The 18639-nt window shown below is 38.4% G+C and overlaps 1 protein-coding gene across 5 annotated transcripts in view; it reads right to left on the bottom strand.

Moving 5' to 3' along the window:
• DNAH5 (dynein axonemal heavy chain 5) overlaps positions 1-18639 on the bottom strand; it is a 162309-nt gene that overhangs the window by 10487 nt on the left and 133183 nt on the right. For 4 of the 5 annotated variants that reach the window (XM_039343852.1, XM_039343853.1, XM_039343856.1 and 1 more), the window contains 10 exons: positions 17546-17789; positions 15972-16086; positions 12814-13004; positions 12306-12427; positions 9574-9723; positions 7544-7789; positions 6621-6840; positions 5460-5665; positions 4773-4976; positions 572-787 (listed from right to left, as the gene is read on the bottom strand). In XM_039343852.1, coding sequence (XP_039199786.1) covers positions 572-787; positions 4773-4976; positions 5460-5665; positions 6621-6840; positions 7544-7789; positions 9574-9723; positions 12306-12427; positions 12814-13004; positions 15972-16086; positions 17546-17789 — 1914 coding nt within the window. The other variant, XM_039343855.1, reaches the window with a different exon arrangement.

Below are 18639 nucleotides of genomic sequence, written 5' to 3'. Positions count from 1 at the left end.
TTATAAATATAACTATCAAGTCAATCCAAAGAAATGATCATGTCCAGGCAGTCTCCAAGAATTAAACACAACTGAATGGAAAAAAAAATACTGCATATGCAGTAGATCATGTTAATCAGAAAGGCTGACCAAAGTGCTCATTTTGTTATTAATTTGAAACAATTTTTGTTTTATTTTATTTTGTTTGATTCACTGTGTAAAAATGTAGACAAGATCAGTTTAATCTTTGAGCAATACCTACTTTCTTTAAGCAAATATCTTTCAGTTGGCCTTTTTGGGTTGATTTCATTATTTGGATATCAGTGTGTTTTATCATTTATGTCTGCCAATTAAAACAAAGAAATATAATGGGGTGTTTCTCTCCATTTTGAAACTGGGCTGCTTTGCCATAAAGCACCATATGCCTCTTTGTTATTTTGTTTTACCAGTTCATTCCTTAATACCTAGGTTACAAGTATATTGAAAATATTTTTTTAAAGTGGATTAATAAAAAGGTTTTTTCCAGTTAGACAAAATGAAAAACAATTCCAATGCAGCAGATGCTTCCTATCTCAAGATTTTATGAACTTACTTCAAAAGGCACATAATCTGCAGGTAATTTCTCCAGCATATCATCAGCTAGCCTGGCCACCACAGCTTCTCGGGTTTCACCACTTCCACTAGAGCTATCTTTGGGCTGAATGCTGAGGATGGTGTCTAGCACGTCTTTTGCCAGCTTGCTCTGGTAAGTAATATCAGCATTGGGATGCAGCCCAAAGACTTCTGGAGTATCATAAGCAGGCAAGCCCTGTACAAGCCAATGTAAAGCAGAGATGACAAGAGTTACCTTGTGGTAAGCTAGGGGGTCAGTACATTTTATAAATAAATATAGCAGAATAAAATAGAGACTCTTCTAAAGTACTGGTGGAAATGAGTATAAAAAAGGTAGAGTGGCAATAGCAAACATGTTTTTTTAAAAAAAACATATTAGCGTCAGAGAGCACAGCGATCAAACTGATAGGAATAAAAATCCCTATTTTAATGCCTTATTGATTGAATTCAAACACTCTGAAAAGATAACAGCACACTGGAATCTAAAAGAATATTATATATAATATTCTTTCGACGAAGTCCCATTTGTCATGGGAGCTACGATCACACATTGCTCCTAGAAGCACGAAGCCGAAAACACCAGCCTGAAGATGACGAATGAGACTTCGTCGAAACGTCGCCAAGACATTTCCAATTTGACGCGGGAGAAAACCCGAATAACCAAAGACATATGTGTGTGTGTGTGTGTGTGTGTGTGTGTGTTTTCTGAGGTTTTCGCGGGTGTTTGTATGTAGGTCTTTGGTTATTCGGGTTTTCTCCCACGTAAAATTGGAAGTGTCTTGGCAACATTTCGACGAAGTCCCATTCATCATCTTCAGGCTGGTGTTTTCGGCTTCGTGCTTCTAGGAGCAATGTGTGATCATAGCTGTTTCTTCCTTTTAACTGCCAGTGGGGGTATGAACTGATGGGAGCTTGGCTGTGTTCTGATTGGATGGAGGTGTGTTCTGATTGGTAAGGGGCTTGGCTGTGCTCTGATTGGATGGGGGGTTGGCTGTGCTCTGATTGGATGGGGGAGTGTTCTGTTTGGGTGGGGGCTTTGTTGTGCTCGGATTAGTCTGAGTTGCAGGGGGATGTGAGATGGAGAGCTGCATTGCTGTTGTTTGACTTCGCATACATGGTCGTGCCTCATCTTCATGGTGGGTGTCAGTTTGCTTCATGTATGGATTGGAGGAATTTAAAGTGGCTAATGATGCAGCTGTGGTCTGGCTTCTGGTTTGTGGTCGTGCCTCATAATTGGTGTGGGTTTGGGTTTGCTTTTTACGTGAATGTGTGGTGGTGACATCCTGTGTGGTTTTCGTGAGTGTGGGTCTGGTGTCATTCTTTGTGTTAGGGACTCGTTTGTCAATAAAGGCGGGTTTCCAAATGGCTGGTAGGTGGGAGGTATCATCTCATTTATTCATGCTGTGTGGGCATTTTTCTATCTCAATGGCTTCTCTGATTATTCTGTTATTAAAGTGTTCAGTTTTGGCGATAGTTCTGGTCTTTTTAAAGTCAATTTCATGTCCTGTGGCTTTAAGGTGTTGGACCAGGGAAGAAGTTGGTCCCTCTTTTTTGACTGAGTTCTTGTGTTCTTCAATGCGTGCACTTATTCTTCTGTTGGTTTGTCCGATGTATGTGGCGGGGCAAGCGGTGCATGGGATTTTGTATACTCCTTGATTTTCTAACTCAATTTTGTCTTTGGGGTTTCTTAGGATGGTGGATATTTTTCTGTTTGGGCAGAATGCTGTCTTGATGTTGTGTTTGTGGAGGATCTTGCTAATTCTGTCTGTGGTGCCTTTTATGTATGGGAGGAGGGCTTTGCCATTTTCTTTGTCTTGGATTTTAGTGGGGGTTTCTTTTTGGATTAGGTTGGTAATCTTATTTCTTTGGAATCCGTTGGATGTTAGTACATTAGCGAGAGTGTGTAGTTCAGTTTTTAGGTGTTGTTCATCAGCTAAGCATTTTGTTCTGGAGATGAGTGTCTTGGCTACGGAGTTAATCTGGCTGGGTGGTGGTGTGAGAGTGTGTGCAGATAGAGGTTTGTGTGTGTTTTCTTCTGGTAGATGGTGGGTCCTAGGGAGCCATTGGATTTCTTGTAGACTAAGACATCCAGGAAGGGAAGTTGGTTATTAGCTTCTGTTTCCATGGTGAACTGTATTTTGGGGTGTAGGCTGTTGAGGTGTGTGAGGAAGTTGTCCAGTTTTTCTTTCCCATGTGGCCAGATTATGAAGGTGTCATCTACGTATCTGAGCCAGAGTTTGGGTTTGTGATCAGATTTTTCTAGAGCTTGGGTTTCAAAGTGTTCCATGTAGAGGTTTGCAATGACAGGTGAGAGGGGTGATCCCATGTGTGCTCCTTCTATTTGTTTGTATTTTTGTCCATTATAGATGAAGTATGTATTGGATAGGCAGTGGTTGGTCAGATCTAGGATGTGTTTGGGGGGGTTATATTTGTTTTGGATAGCTGTCAAGGCTTCTTTAATTGGCACTTGGGTGAAGAGGGATATGACATCGAAGCTCACAAGTAGGTCGCTGGACTGTAAGTTTTGTTTCTTTATGATCTCTATGAACTGGAATGGTTTTTTACACGTGAGGTGATGGATTCTGCACAGGGCTGCAGTTGTTTGGCGACAAATTTAGCTAGGTTTTGTAGAGGTGAGCTTATGGAGCTGACTATGGGTCTAAGTGGGGTTCCTTCTTTGTGTATCTTGGGGAGACCAGAACTATAACCAAAACTGAACACTTTAATAACAGAATAATCAGAGTAGCCATCAAGATAGAAAAACGCCCACACAGCATGAATAAATGAGATGATACCTCCCGCCTACCAGCCATTTGGAAACCCGCCCTTATTGACAAACGAGTCCCTAACACAAAGAATGACACCAGACCCACACTCACAAAAACCACACAGGATGTCACCACCACACATCCACGCAAAAAGCAAACCCAAACCCACACCGATGATGAGGCATGACCACAAGCCAGAAGCCAGACCACAGCTGCACCATTAGCCACTTTAAACCCCTTTCACCGGTCCTCTGCCAGCATCATCAGAGTAAGCATTGGAAGGTGGAGAGTCTGCCTATAAGCCTAATTGACTCTGCACTCTGCTCATCGAGCGTGTGATGGGCCTATCTGCTCTAGCCAACCGTAATGACACCGGCAGAGGCCAGGCGAAAGCTAAGGCAGTAGATATTTGTTTTTATGAACGGTTGTTGTTTATTGTTTTTTGCCTCTGTTGCTTTTAACAATAAACAGCTGATTTTATCTATCCCAGAGTTCAAGAATTTTCATATCTTTAATGTAAACATGCCTGGAATTCGCATTTTTAAAATTATTATATATATATATATATATATATATATATATATATATATATATACATACATACATACATATATATATATATGCCAGTATATATACATACATACATACATACATATATAGTATGTACACACACAGAGACAGATAGATAGATATATCTATATCTACAGTATATACTGTATAGATATAGTTTATACATATACATATATAATAAATGTTTATAAATGTGCCCATATATATATCTTTCAAAAGATATCAACAAATAGTAAGATTTCAGAGAATTTTTCATTTATACAATATGTTTCAGGAAATTGTTACCTAAGGTGAAAGAATAATTATCTAACTTAACACTCATACAATGCTTTGAAATACAGATAATAGTTCAATTCAACTGCAACCTTGATACTATATCTTTTTTTATTTATATATTATATTTTTAAGTGGCTCATCAGCAATAGTCTTCTTTGTGATCGTAAAGCATTATTCTCCCACCCCATTTATATTGTTATGACTGAAGTATTGAAAGGAAATTCATTGTCACTGACATCAAGACAAAGGCGATTTTTAAATCAAGAATTTCCAGATGTTCACAAATGTCTTAATCACAAGTATCTCAGAGGCTATGAGGTAGCAATTCAATCTACCTTTCTGGAAAATTATTAATTTCTCAGTTCCTTCCATATTTTGGTATTAATTTCTTTACATTAAAGTATCCTTTGTACATATATTCAGAGTTCTTGTCTGCAAATTTTATACAGGGAATCTGATTAAGGAGGAAGTATAGTAGAGCACTGACCTTGTGAATGAAGAAAGCTTTTGATTTATTAACTTCAGCTTAGCCTTAAGTTTTCCTTTTATTTGCTAATGATAACAAACCTTTATGTAATGCAGGTACTGATCCACCGCAGTACACTTGGGTATATTGTATCCTTTGAAAAATGAAAAGTCTTGGCTGAACATGTTTTCACTGAACCACACTTTAGCAAATGTGTTAAGGAGCCTTTTGTCATAGTCATCTGTAACCCTTCCACCATACTGAATTTCCCCAATCATATAACGAACAGTGTTCCAGGACACCCCCTGAAAAAAATATATGGTATGTTCATGCAACTGTATACTAAAATAAGTGTAAATGTATATCAATCAATCAATAATAGAACTGGAAGGGACCTTGGAGGTCTTCTAGTCTTCTAGTCCATACATATGAAAGATCTGAAAATTCCTATGCATATATTATCTTATTCTGAACTAGACTGAGTCAAAAATAGTTCCATTATTAAATTGTAATCCTCCCCTAAGTTACTTTGCTATCTTTCTCTTGTTTTTAGCTATCTTCTTTCTCTTCCAACAGCATATCAGAGCCATCCAATATATATTACATCTGGTATCAGGACAATCCATTCTCACCTCTAAATCTAATTTAGTGAATTTAATGGTTGTTTAACATAAAAGGTTAATTGACTATATTACACTGAGTGAAGATTGGTTGACAACATTGTAAATTATTTCAAGTTTCATATATGCTATTAGAGATTTATTTCTAGCCAATTAGTGCCAATTAACCTTTTTGATGTCCATGTCATCCAAATGGTTCTGAACAAACTGTACTGTGGCATTGAAATCAGCTTGGTTGAATTCATAAGGAATATTCCATCCTAGAGGTCCAAATTTCCTTCTCTCCTGAACAGTGGAATGGAGAAAGGCCACGGCATACAACATTGGCTTCCATTGTACCATGTTGCTGATGTCCAAGAGATCTTGATTCACACCTGTAATAAAGTCATTGACCATTACAAACAAACTTTCATATAAAGCCCTTTATGAAAAACTTTCTTATTTTATTTTGGCTTTTTGGAACTGCATTTTTCCTCTGCAATTCCCATTTAATCATAATTTCTATATGATAGTTGCTTACAGAAAAATAATACTATATTTCCCACATATATGTTGTACTTGAAAAGAATAGTCATACATAAGTATCAAAGCAAATTCTCTAAACCAGGGGTGTCAAACTCGCAACATCATATGATGTATCACGACATATCACAACTTTTTTTCCATTGCCGGCAATGGGTCGGGCGTGGCTTCATCATGATGCATCTGGCCTGCAGGCTGGCAGTTTGACACCCCTGCTCCTAAACCAATCACAAATCTTGAAGTAATGGAGCCGCTGTGGCACAGTGGTTAGAACACAGTATTGCAGGCTAATTCTGCTGCCAGCAATCGATCTTGACTGGCTCCAGGTTGACTCAGCCTTCCATCCTTCCAAGGTTGGTAAAATGAAGACCCAGATTTTTGCGGGCAATATGCTGACTCTGTAAATTGCTTAGAGAGGGCTGTAAAGTACTGGGAAGTGGTATATAAGCCTAAGTGTTATTGCTATTGCTAATATACATGAATGAAAACACTCAGTAAAAATTTTTAATATTCTGCTGGTATTCATTTTCAATAGTTAGTCAGACATGCCCTAATTGATCATTTGCTAACTAGCAAATGATTATAACATCCAGTTATTTATAGGCATGCCTATAGTCATTTATCTTATATTTAATATATGTTTAAAGTAGAAAATCCAGTACAAATTGACTGATCAAAATACTCCAAGCACTCTTAAGATCATTTAAGGTATGTGATTTTTGTCTCACTGAAAACAAAATAAAATATTCAATTCTATGGGGAAAATTTATGAAATATCTGTAAGACAGCTGAGGCTAAGTCGCTCACCTCCATACGTTCTCTTCAGGCCAGCTTTAAGTCCCTGGGGAGGTTCATTGGTGAATTTTATAGACATCTGTAGAAGGGTGATAGGAAAGTGTTTGTGGACCTCTGTAGTCATCCACAAGCGAAAGGCCTCATGAACTATATCTGTTTCCACAACAGTGTCCATCAGCTCATCCATAAAGTCAAGGCCCAAGTGGCAGTTCTGCAAGAGGGCCCATCCACCCTAAGAGAAGAAGATTTTAAGAGACATGCAGCTGGGTTTGTTATTCCCTTTGGAAGTCAACACTATGCATTCAGATTATTGTTGCCTTCCAATGATATTACAGTTCACAATTCCTCAGTGCTGACACAGTATTTTACAAATATATCATAATGAGTTTCTAGCTCCAAAGGTATCTGAAATATAGCCGATAAACTAAGAATATGAAAGAATTCCATGGATCCTACTTAGAACAGATTTGATTTTTAGTGGTAGGATGAATGCTATCTTGTACATATCCAACTAGCATAATCTTTCACTCAACATCTTCAACAATGATCAATTTTATTTTGAAAATGAAATTCAACAAAGTAACAACTTAATTTATCCACAATATAAATGTGTTTCACACAAGCAATATGTATTCCTCAATGCTCCCAAATATAAACATGTATCGGATTGTGCCTAGAATTTAGCAATATTTTTGAATCATGATATATGGAGCAATTGATTTAAAAACATAATATATTTTTATTTTCAGAATGCTACTGGCTAGAAATAATCCTATTTTGCTCTTTAGAAATAAAAAGACAAATTCTATTCCAAAAAACAGCTTTAGGTATGCTATATTCATGTTTAGCTAAACTTCACTAGTAATTTGTAATATTCTATTTTTTTAAAAAAAAAATGCCCTACACCAAATTAGCATGGAAAAGTTGCCTCTTACATGAGCCATAGTTTGCTGCAGGAGTTTACGTGCATGGACTTCTTGTCCCTGACCCATAGAAACGTAGCGTGTCTCAATTTTCAACCTTTTCCCCAAAGCAATGATTGAATCAGTAGGATCAGAGCCCATTGACAGGAAGCAGATGAGAGGTGTGCGTGGATCAGATTCTTCCCAAGTCTTCTCCAAATCTAAAATGACCCCTTCTGCATATTTTTCTCCCATGGTATCCATAATGTACTTCCTAGCCTAATTTTTAAAAAGATATATATTAAGGTTTCACTTGTATGTAATAGGAAAAATGCAGGGACTTTAGAGACAAAGCATTTAGGGAAGAATTTGCAGGATATTTGATCGAACATGAATGTACAATAAACCCATTAGAACATTACAGAAGTATGGTGCAAATCTTATTATACCATGTGAGCAGTAGTATTGTGTATATATAACTACTAAGTGTTCATATTATTTAAAATAATGTCTGCAGGATTCTCACTAAACTTTAATAAGCATAAGGTGCCTACAGCAGTATTTGCATTTCAGCATTCTCATTGAAAACAACAGGACAAATATCCAATTTGTAAAGCTGGGATTGAAGCCAAATGGTATTCATTTGCTGATATAAGAAGAACAATCTCAATCCCTTCCTCACAAATAACACTGAGATTTACTGGAAAGCAGTGTACAATTACTACTTTCCCCAAAGCTAATGTTTTGCAATGTCCCTTTAAGGTTCATTCATTTCTCGGAGATTTTCCACAATACAGTGATATCCCTGGCTATGCAGACACTACTGTAGGTTTAAGGGAAAGCCTAGACCTCAAGAAAAACATTCTTCCCATCCATAAGATCAAGAGCTGGTTTTGGAAATGCAGCCCTTGGGAAATATTATATATCTCACCAGCATTCAATGCCATTGGTTATAGAATCTTTTTGGACTCTTGAATCGGTTGGGAGTTCGAAGAACCATTTTACAGTAATTCAGTTCCCATCAGAATAAAAAGATCTAACTGATATTAATGGATGTTGAGCGACTGAACCCTTGGTCATTCATGTATGGGGTGCCAGAAATCTTGATACTTCCCTTCACATCACTTAATATCTATGTGAAATTGATGGTTGAGATCAGGCATGAGACTGGGTGAGGTATCAACAATACCCTAATGATATCTACTTGCATGTCTCCATCATGGGGCTGGACCAGACTGCACATTCTGACTGAGGCTAAAATTGAATCTTAGGCACATTGAAATTGAATTCTAGGCAAGAGTAACTTATTATTTATTTCAGAAGCTATTAGATTTGGCAGTGACTCCCCTCCCCTCCGTCCCACACACCACACCCTGACTCTGGACAAGTTTACAAGATTCTTACTAAAAGAACAAATCTATTTCTTAAGAATTATCCTGGATTCATGGATTCTACTTGATTAGCAAGTGGAGATTGTAGCCTAGGGAAACTTTGTCTACCTTTGGCTGCTGTGCCGACTCTTTTTTGGAGGTACTGGCAATAATAACCCATGCCTTCATTACCTTGAGACTGAATTACTGCCACATATTTTATTGGAAGCTACCTTTGAACTACGAGGAAAATTTATTTTGTACACATTGCTACAGTCCATATGGTGGTAGGTTAGAACCATTTCAACAATGCAACATCAATACTGTAGATACTGCATTGCTATCAGTGTGCTTCCGAATACAGTCTGAAATGCTGGCTTTGATCTCTAAAGACTTGTATATTTTAGATCCACGTTGCTTTATCTTCTCTGGAATCTGGAGGAACTAAAATGTGCTGCTTCTGTGGCAATAGAAGAAGAATGAAATAAAATGATAGCCTCATGAATATACAAGTTGGAAAGGTGAAGCAGTCCTCCCTTCAAACGACTCGTGGAATTGTGTTTGTGTATGTGTATAACTGTATATGTTATGCATAACAACCATAAAGATGCTCTTCACCATATTCTATTATTAAAACTTTCATACATTCAGGTTTCAAGTTAGAACTGTCTAACCTAAAGCATAAATACCTACCTGAGCAATAGTTCTGTCAGGACACCAAGACCTAGTAAGGAGGAGACGTCTGAAGCAGTCCAGAGCTTGATCATAGCCACTGGGAACAAGTTCTTCTTCTGGTTTTTCCTTATCAAACCAAATTTTCCACTGTTTTTCTGTCCGTGAGATCTAATAATATAATACAATGAGAGTATCATATTCCACAGAAGTCATCAATACAGCCCCCTTTTCCTGATTCGAAGACAGACTGCTTATCATTTGTTAAGGACATCTCTCAAGTTGGAGTGACCATCTTGGGGCCAGTCTGCTATTGAGGTGGATCAAGGTGATCTGGCAGGACAATGTTTTCCATAGGAAAATGGAAGAAAACCCCTACATGAACATTCTGTGCCACACAGAAGTGTCTTTGGATGGACAGTGACCTATTAAGGTTTAACTAGCTATTGAAGGACCACCCATTCCCATCAGTCAGGGAGTTCTGTGCTCCTTGGCTATATTAGCAGTAATTGCAAAACAACCCAAACTTGGCTTGTGTGGCAAGTTTTCCTTTAAGGGGGTGAGGGTGTTGGATTGTCAAATATTAACTTAATGGCAGACCAAAATATATCTTCAAGATTGCTATTCCTATCGGTAAACTCTGTCAGCTTAAAATGCACTATGCAGGCCCCTGTCACAGGGAAGATCCTTCGCCTTTTCAGCCCTTGCTTTAATTCTGTGCTTACTAAACAGCACAATCACCAATACAACAGCAGCAGCAGCTCTCTCCTGTGAGGGCAACAGTTCTCGTGGCCTCCCAAAGCAAAGTAAGAGGAACACTGTGGGGGCAGTGATTTTGAGAATAGATTTTCCTCCCACTTTAAAGATTGGAGAATAGCATATCTTTGAGGCTATAGGGATGAACTTTCAAATAATATGATTTTAATTTCAGATAGCTTAATAAGTGACTCTGTGTTCCTTTCTGAAAGAACCACCGCCTTCCTTAGTTGTACGGGTCCTTATCACTACTTATAGTTCAAGCTGTAATGAACTATAAGCATTAATATCCAGGGCAGCTTTGTTTGCTCCAAAATGTAAAGAAAGGACTTTTATCCTAGATTCAGTTCAACGAGCATTTTACCGGCAAGTTCTTATACTAGATTTAAAGAATTGGTTTAACTTTAAAGTATTAGCTGCATGCAAATAGGATGGATGGATGGATGGATGGATGGATGGATGGATGGACGGATGGACAGACAGATAGATAACCTTTATTGTCATTTTTTTACTGTGGGCACATTGGCACACATTAAAAATTTAGTTCCTTGCTCTCAAAGTGTACATATACATAACACACATTTAAACATACTATATACAACGTATGTATATACCTACACCCTTACATATAAGTAACATATAAACAGTGGTGGGATTCAAATATGTGAACAACCGGTTCTCTGTGTGGATGATACTTCCGGAAGTCCATTCTGGGCCTGGGCAACAAAAAATTAGCTACCGGTTCTGCCTAAGTGGTGCAAATTGGCTGAATCCCACCACTGTATATAAATATTAATCACTGTCCATCTTGAATACATAACGGAAGGAAGAAGCTTTAGAGTTCATAAGGTTAATATTGTATGGAACAAAACTGTAACTGAATCTGGATGTTCTGCTTCAGATACCATGGAGCCTCCTCCCAGAAGGTAACAAGGAAAACAGATCATGAAGAGGATGTGTAGTGTCTCAGATAATCACAGACCCTGTCATGGATGGAAGGGAGGGAACTGCCAATAATCTTTTCAGCCATCCTTACTACTCTGCACCGCCTTCCTGTCTGAAGCAGTGATGCTTCTAAACCAGACTGTTGCTGTATTACAGGATGCTCTTGATCGTCCTTCTGTAGAAAGTGATACGGATAGGGGAAGGAAGATGTGCTTTTCTTATGCGATGCAGAAAATACAGGCACTGTTGTGCCTGCTTCACCAGTGTCTCGCTATTGAGCAGCCAAGTCAGCCTACTTGTTAACTGCACACCCAGGAATTTGATGCTGGTCCCCATCTCCACACGTGAGTCATTAATGCACAGAGAAGTGTGGCTATGCCTTGCTTTTCTGAAATTGACAATGATCTCTTTGGTTTTTCTAGTGTTTAAAACTAGGCTGTTTTCCTTACACCAGTTCACCAAACCATCAACATCCTTACAGTAAGCACCCTCTTTGTCATCATGAATAAGGCCCACTACTGTTGTATCATCTGCGAACTTCACAATATGGTTGTTGGCAAACCTAGCACAACAGTTATGGGTCAACAGGATGAACAGCAGCGGACTTAGGACTCAGCCCTGAGGAAAACCTGTGCTCAAAAAAATGGCGTTAGAAATATTTGTTCCAGCTCACACATATTGGGACCTGTTAGTAAGAAAATCAAGAATCCAGTTGCACAAAGGAGTGCTTAAGCCTAAAAGGCCCAAAGAAATGTTATTTAAAGAAATGTGCTTTATATGTCCTTATGCCTTTGGATCTCAACGAGGCTGGCTGACTGACTGGCTTGTTTATGGGTACCATCACCACTAGAGATGAAACGGAAATTGAATTGGTAGTAAAGTGTGTTCTGTAATCTCAGAACACTTGTTTCTGAAACATCAGTGTTTCAACTTCTACATTTGCCAGATAATGTACATCTGAGGCAGATTAACACATTGAAATTGAAACCCATTAAACTGCCAATTGAAACAAACTGCAAAAACAAAATATACCAACTCCTACTGGTACCTACGTGGTCAAGAACATCTGAAAATTGTCTCAGTTTACTGAGCTCCACCAAATTCAACCAAGTCATATCCAGAATCCATTTAGCTGGTTTAGGAGGACAAGCTTTCAGATCCAAAGAAGCACCACCTAGAAATATATGTTTAAAAGTTTAAAGTTTAAAAAGTAAGATTAAAAAAAATAGAAAGTAGTTACTTATGCCTCCGCCCACACACACAAACATTCTCCCCCTTGTTTAAATACACCTGTGTTGGAATTTAAGAATATGCTGCCTACTCTGCATGAAGTTGAATATCATATGTTAAATTTCATTCAGAAACCTACACCAGAAAGTCACAAAATTTGCAGGTTGCAGTGTACAAGGTTTATCAGATCAACAAATTCAACATTCAATCAAGTAATGGAGCGGCCCACCCTGTGAAGTGTCAGGTTAATATCTCTAATTACTGTTTTGTACAGGCAAGGAGAAAACAGCACAGGACCATACACTGAGCGTGTGATGTACTTGCTATGACCTTTAATCAGAGTTAGGAACTCCTCGTGTTTGACTTTGCCCCGCTGCAAATCAATCTTCAAGGTAAGCAGCAACGTGAACAGAAACTTATGCTCCTCGTAAAGCCCTCGTGCGGCATATTTATACACTTCGTAGGTCATATGCTCAATGATATTTGCTATTCTTTTGCTTGTAATTGGGCTCTTGACAGACCTATTCAAAAGAAAGGGGGAGGATAAAAGAGTAATATAATGCCTTTAGGGCAAAGATTTTAGAAAGGGTAAAAGTATACAAGAATAAAGCATTTTCAAAGCTGTTTAATAATAGTGAGTTACTGCAAAAGCAAACAGAGTTGCTGAGGCAAATTCAACATGACAATAAATACTGTTCGATCAATATGATCCAACTGGCTAGGATTGTTTGGACTGCTGAGAGTTCACTCTTCTTTCGGATAGATTGAAAGGTATTTTAGCTTCATACAATTGATTCCTTTGATCTTTATCCCTACCAGTCCTCCCTCCCTCCCTTCCTTTCTTTCATAATGCAGTGACTACTAAAGGGAGGGCTAGCCTAGACTGCCATCACTTCATATGGGGGTGGGATCTTCAGCAGACGCTTACCAGATAAACAGACAGGATATGCAGAATTGTTATAGATAAGGCATCACCAAGATATTGCTCTAAGCAATTCAAAAAGGCAGTGATCCATAGCCCCTGCTGGGAGAGCAGATGGCAGCTGTGGCTAAGAGGTCTTTGCACAATGTGTTGTGCACCAATTGTACCCCTTCCTTGAGCTGGAGGCTTGACTTTCTGCCATTCACATCTTAAGTCACTTCCCAATTGGATTACTGCAATCTGCTCTATACAGGGCCACCCTGGAAGACCATCCTGAAGCTACAATAGGTCCAGAAGGCAGCAGTATAAGTAGCTGGGGTTATACTTTGCTATGCTCATGAATATCATTAGTTCATGAGCTACTCTGGCTCCAAAAAGTTTCTGAGTGCAGTTCGATGTTGTAGATGACACAAAATTGGGTTCTTTGCAGGATTGCCTGTCTCCAGTGCTATCTGCCATCTCACATGCTGTAGTACAATTGGCACACTTAGGGTCCCTTATCTGAAGCAATGTCATCTGGTGGACTAGAATAACAGAATTGGAAGGGACCTTGAAGGTCCTCTAGTCCAACCCCTGTTCAAGCAGGAAACCCCATACCATTTCAGACAAATGGTTGTCCAATCTCTTCTTAAAAATCTCCAGTGTTGAAGCACCCATAACTTCTGGAGGCAAGTCATTCTACTGATTAATTGTTCTCACTGTCAGGAAATTTGATCTTACTCTTGCAGCCCCAAATGTATCGAGAAAACTCTTAAAGTGAATTGCAAAGAAGTTCTGAACAGCTTTCATGTTTGCAAGCATTAGCACAAATAGGAAGGTTTCACAAAGCATTACATGTTCAGTTTGACACATTATGTAAATTAAATCTCTATCTCCATAGACTAAAGCCTAGGACATGAAGATAATTCATTGGTAATTCAATAATTGAAACTTAGAGTCTCAATTACTTAAGTTGCACAGCCATATAAATTTTCACAAATAATAAAGTCAAGCTAACACTAAAAGAGGTGTTTGCAATCTTGGAGATCAGCTTGTTAGTAATTCTTGCTCTCTCACCCTTTCATTTACTTGCTTGTGAGTTACTGGAAATGCTATGCAAAGCACAGTTTTCTAATATGCCACAGACAGACCCATGTCTTTCTTCCAAGCCCATGCTGGATGGGAATTTATGAGAATTGTAGTCCAAAGTATGGGGCAAAGCTATACATCCAATACATTAGACTGTAAGCTACGCATTAGACTGAGACATCCCCTTCAGCTCTATTGGAGATATACACCTGAACGTGAAGGAAACAATATGCTCAGCATCTAGACATCTCATTGCAAAGGTAAAAGCAGTTACATCTGCCCACTTTTGCATGCAGGAAGAACTTGCTCTTTCTCCTGGGAAATTATTTCTGACTTGATGCTTTCCAAACTCTTTAATGTCCAATCTCTCTAGAGTACTTATTATACATTCTGCTTCCTCTGAATTATTCTCTCTTTCTTGGGCCCTTTTAGAGAATGCAAGTTGAAGTTTTTGAACACAGATCAGTGCTTGCTGCCAGAATCTGAATTCCTCTTGCTGGCATCTAACTTTTCTTGCTAAACCCCTCCCTTATCTTGCAGTCACAAGTCACATCTTCCAATTAGCCCAGAGGGCAGAGATTCACTTCCGTTCCTTTTCTCTGGCTTTTGCTATTTCCCCTCCCTTTTCTCTGTCATCTGAATTAACTCTAAAAATACCAGGCAGTTCTGCATATTTTGTCAAAGCAAGAATATTCAATATTAGCAGCGTTGACACTTGCTATGTCAACACATAACAAAAGAGAATATTTCGATTCTGCTTGGGATTTTTACTGCACTAAGCCTCCTCGTCTCTAAGAATAAAGTCCTTGGAGAGGCTTAAGAATGATAATCAGAAATACACTTAAAATGAGATCTCATTAGAAATCACTAAAGAAAAGACTACACTGTCTGCTACTTTTTTCTTCTCCTATTCCCCAGGTCAGGACATTCTTTCCTCCTCCATCAGCCAGGTGACTTAAGGCTATTGGAAGGCTAAGTTCCTTGGCTCCAAGAAAGAAAGACTGAGATGAGACTATCTGTGACAGAGAAGAAGATACAAAAAGTTAGAACTGAGACATGCAGGGTCCCACCTAATGGGCAGAAAAAGAATTGCTGCTTCAATGTTCACTTTCTTCTCTAATATCCTTCCTTTCAGTTTTATTTGTAGCATGGGAAGCTGCAAGGGACTCTGCAATGCTTAGAAAAATTGTGGCATTTCTGAATATTAAATCGTATTTAGGGAAAGTCACTCCGTCGACCAATTTTGTAGAGCCAAAAAATAAAGTGAGAGATGTTCTGGATCACACTTTGTGCACCTTCTTCCTATCCCACTGTCATTTATAATCAAACATTTTTTACACTTTAAGAACTGCAGAACTTGTTCTCAAACTATGATATTAATGACATGGGTTTGCAGATTCTAAACAAGGATGGCTATATCACATCATTTCAGCTATCCAAAAGCTGTGCCAATTTTTGTTAATCCAGAATGTGAAAAATGTGAGATAATCCAAGTTACCTTGCAAGTGAAAGATCAAACAGGCCCAAAAACTGTCGAAGTGAAGTTTGATACATGACATTTACCATACTCATCTCCGTTATCAGAAAATAGAGAATGCTGCCTCTGGTAGCAACTGAACGAAACAAGATTGGATTTGATCAACAGAGATGTAAAACCACAGCAAGTTATTAAATCTGTAATTATAAAATCTCATAATGACAATTAATGTCTGATAATAAATAGCTACAAAGGTTTTGTGCACTGCAACCATTTTCTATTTAAATAAAAAAACAGATATCCCCCTCCTTGCACTTTTGTTTTTACTATATCACTGTACTATATTCATCTGCATATTCAAAAACTGTAATATCAGTTCTAAACTACATCTTTCATTATTATTATTTACTACTCAATAAGAGCTATTCTTCATTTACAGAAGGACTCTTTTTTTGGCAAAATTTTAGATATTCGAGATTTATTCCCCAGTACAGGTAGTTCTTGACTACAACTGAGTCCAAAATTTCCATTGCTAAGCAAGATAGTTAAGTGAGTTTTGCCTCATTTTACAACCTTTCTTACCACTGTTGTTAAATTAATCACTGCAGTTGTTAAGCGAATCTGGCTTTCATCATTGACTTGGCTTATCAGAAGCCAGCTGAGGCTACAAATGGAAATCACATGACCCTGGGACAGCGAACTGTCATAAATACATGCCAGTTGCCAAGCACCTGAATTTTGATCATGGGGATGCTGCAGTGGTCATAAGTCACTTTTTTCAATGTCTTTGTAGCCTCAGTCACTAAATGAATGATCATAAATCAAGGACTACCTATCTTTAGTCTGCTAGTGACAACAGATGAATATTGCAGTTCTAAGACCCTCAATTCTGCTCCTCACTTAATTCCTGTGGATTAGGAAAGTTGCAGGAAAATTGTCATGAACCATTAAAGCTCTCAAATCTTCCTCAATATAGGCTTGGGGCCTAGCTAATTTTGACCCTTAAAATACTACTGTCATACCCCAGCATATAATTTGTGTATATATTATTGTTGCTCTCTAGCCCCATCTAGTGGCCAGGGGCCAAATACCCATCTGTATTGTTTGGAAGCTGACCCAACCCTTTTACCCAAAAACCCTCACTCCCAAAACAAGTGCATGCTGGGAAGTCAGACTCCATTTCCTTTAAGATTTGGAAGGAAGCAGAAGCACTAGGAAGAATCCAGCCTAATCTGTGGCACATGTTCATCTGAGGACAAAATCCACATCCCATACACATAACATCGCTGGTGAGATTTAGATTTATCTCTTTATTTGTTAATTGTTATATTCATCAGCAACTCAGTACTGCTTATTTTGTATTCCATTTCTTATTGTATGTATTTCTACTTTTCCCAGTTTCACCCATCCTGTTCTTTCAATAAAGCAATTTTTTTTCCTGATCTATGCACATTGTCTGTTTTATTGGAGGACAGGTGGGTTTAGCTGCAGGTCAAGCTGCACACAGAGAAACATGTAATGAGGACAGTAAAACTATAGTCCAAGCAATAACTACAGTTTAGATCTTTAGTTTGGGAGGGGGAGAATCATCTCACCTGGTCTGTATTCCTCCCGAGCTGAGTTAATCTGTACTTCAGTCTCAACGGATGTTTGCAGTTTCTGGGTCACCTCTTCGGCTGTTCTTTTTGTGTTACTAAGTACAGTGATGAGACTCTCATCTTCCACCAGAGAGCCTTGTGTGCTTGTCAGTCGATACAGCAAGTTATCTTCCAGTTCTTTCATCTTCCTTTTGTTAGCTGTCACATCTTCTATAAGATCAGTTCGCTCTTTCTCCAACTCCTGTTAAAGCATGTGATGTATCGTTGAAAGCAGGCCAATTAATGCATGCATCTACAGTATAGTACCAATGCAGTGCCAAATTGGTATCCAAAGTATTATCAAGAGACATTCATTCATTATCATATGTCAATTTCCTGGGATGTTCTCTGCCCTTGATTGCACACTCTGATCCAGAGGACTACTCAAAAGCAGAGGATGAAGGAAATCATGTTCTGAACCACAACCAGCTACATTAAGATTATCTAAGTGAGCACGGTCAGATTCTTCCTATTCAGATTGCAGCTCCCAGGCAGTCATCACCACAACTTTGATGAAAGAGCTAGGAGCCAAAAACAGGGTGGGGGTAGAAAGATGTTTGGAATTATGTGATGAAGTGGATTGGAAGCATTGTAAGTATCCCATGGAACCCACTACCACATGAATTTTTCATTCAGCATATAGATCACAGGATATAACACTGATTACTACATTAAGCAGATTTAAAGATGAATAATTCAACATTATTCACATTTAATGTTTCATACATAGTGTCTCCCCAGATGGCATACACAACACTGGTGCTATCGTTAGGAAGAATGAGGTGAGAGATTCAGACAGAGATTGTGAATGTTCTAAAAAGATAACAAATATTGTCAAGGTTGGGGTTCAACAACTTACACTATGTCGTATTTAGGTGTACAAATTCTGTATGTAGTATAGTCTGGATGAAAATAATTAATTTAACCCGGGTTTTGCTATCAAAAGTAACATTAGTTTGTATCTACTAAAGCTCCTTTATTGTGCAGAATATAATTTGAAGATGAGCTAAAATGCTTTCTCTGTAAAAAGAATGACCTATGGCAGCCTGTAA

The sequence above is a fragment of the Crotalus tigris genome, unplaced genomic scaffold (genome assembly GCF_016545835.1).
Source record: "Crotalus tigris isolate CLP2741 ecotype Arizona unplaced genomic scaffold, ASM1654583v1 scf7180000017878.447376, whole genome shotgun sequence".
NCBI lineage: Eukaryota > Metazoa > Chordata > Lepidosauria > Squamata > Viperidae > Crotalus > Crotalus tigris.
This window is presented reverse-complemented; position numbering and strand designations above follow the sequence as displayed.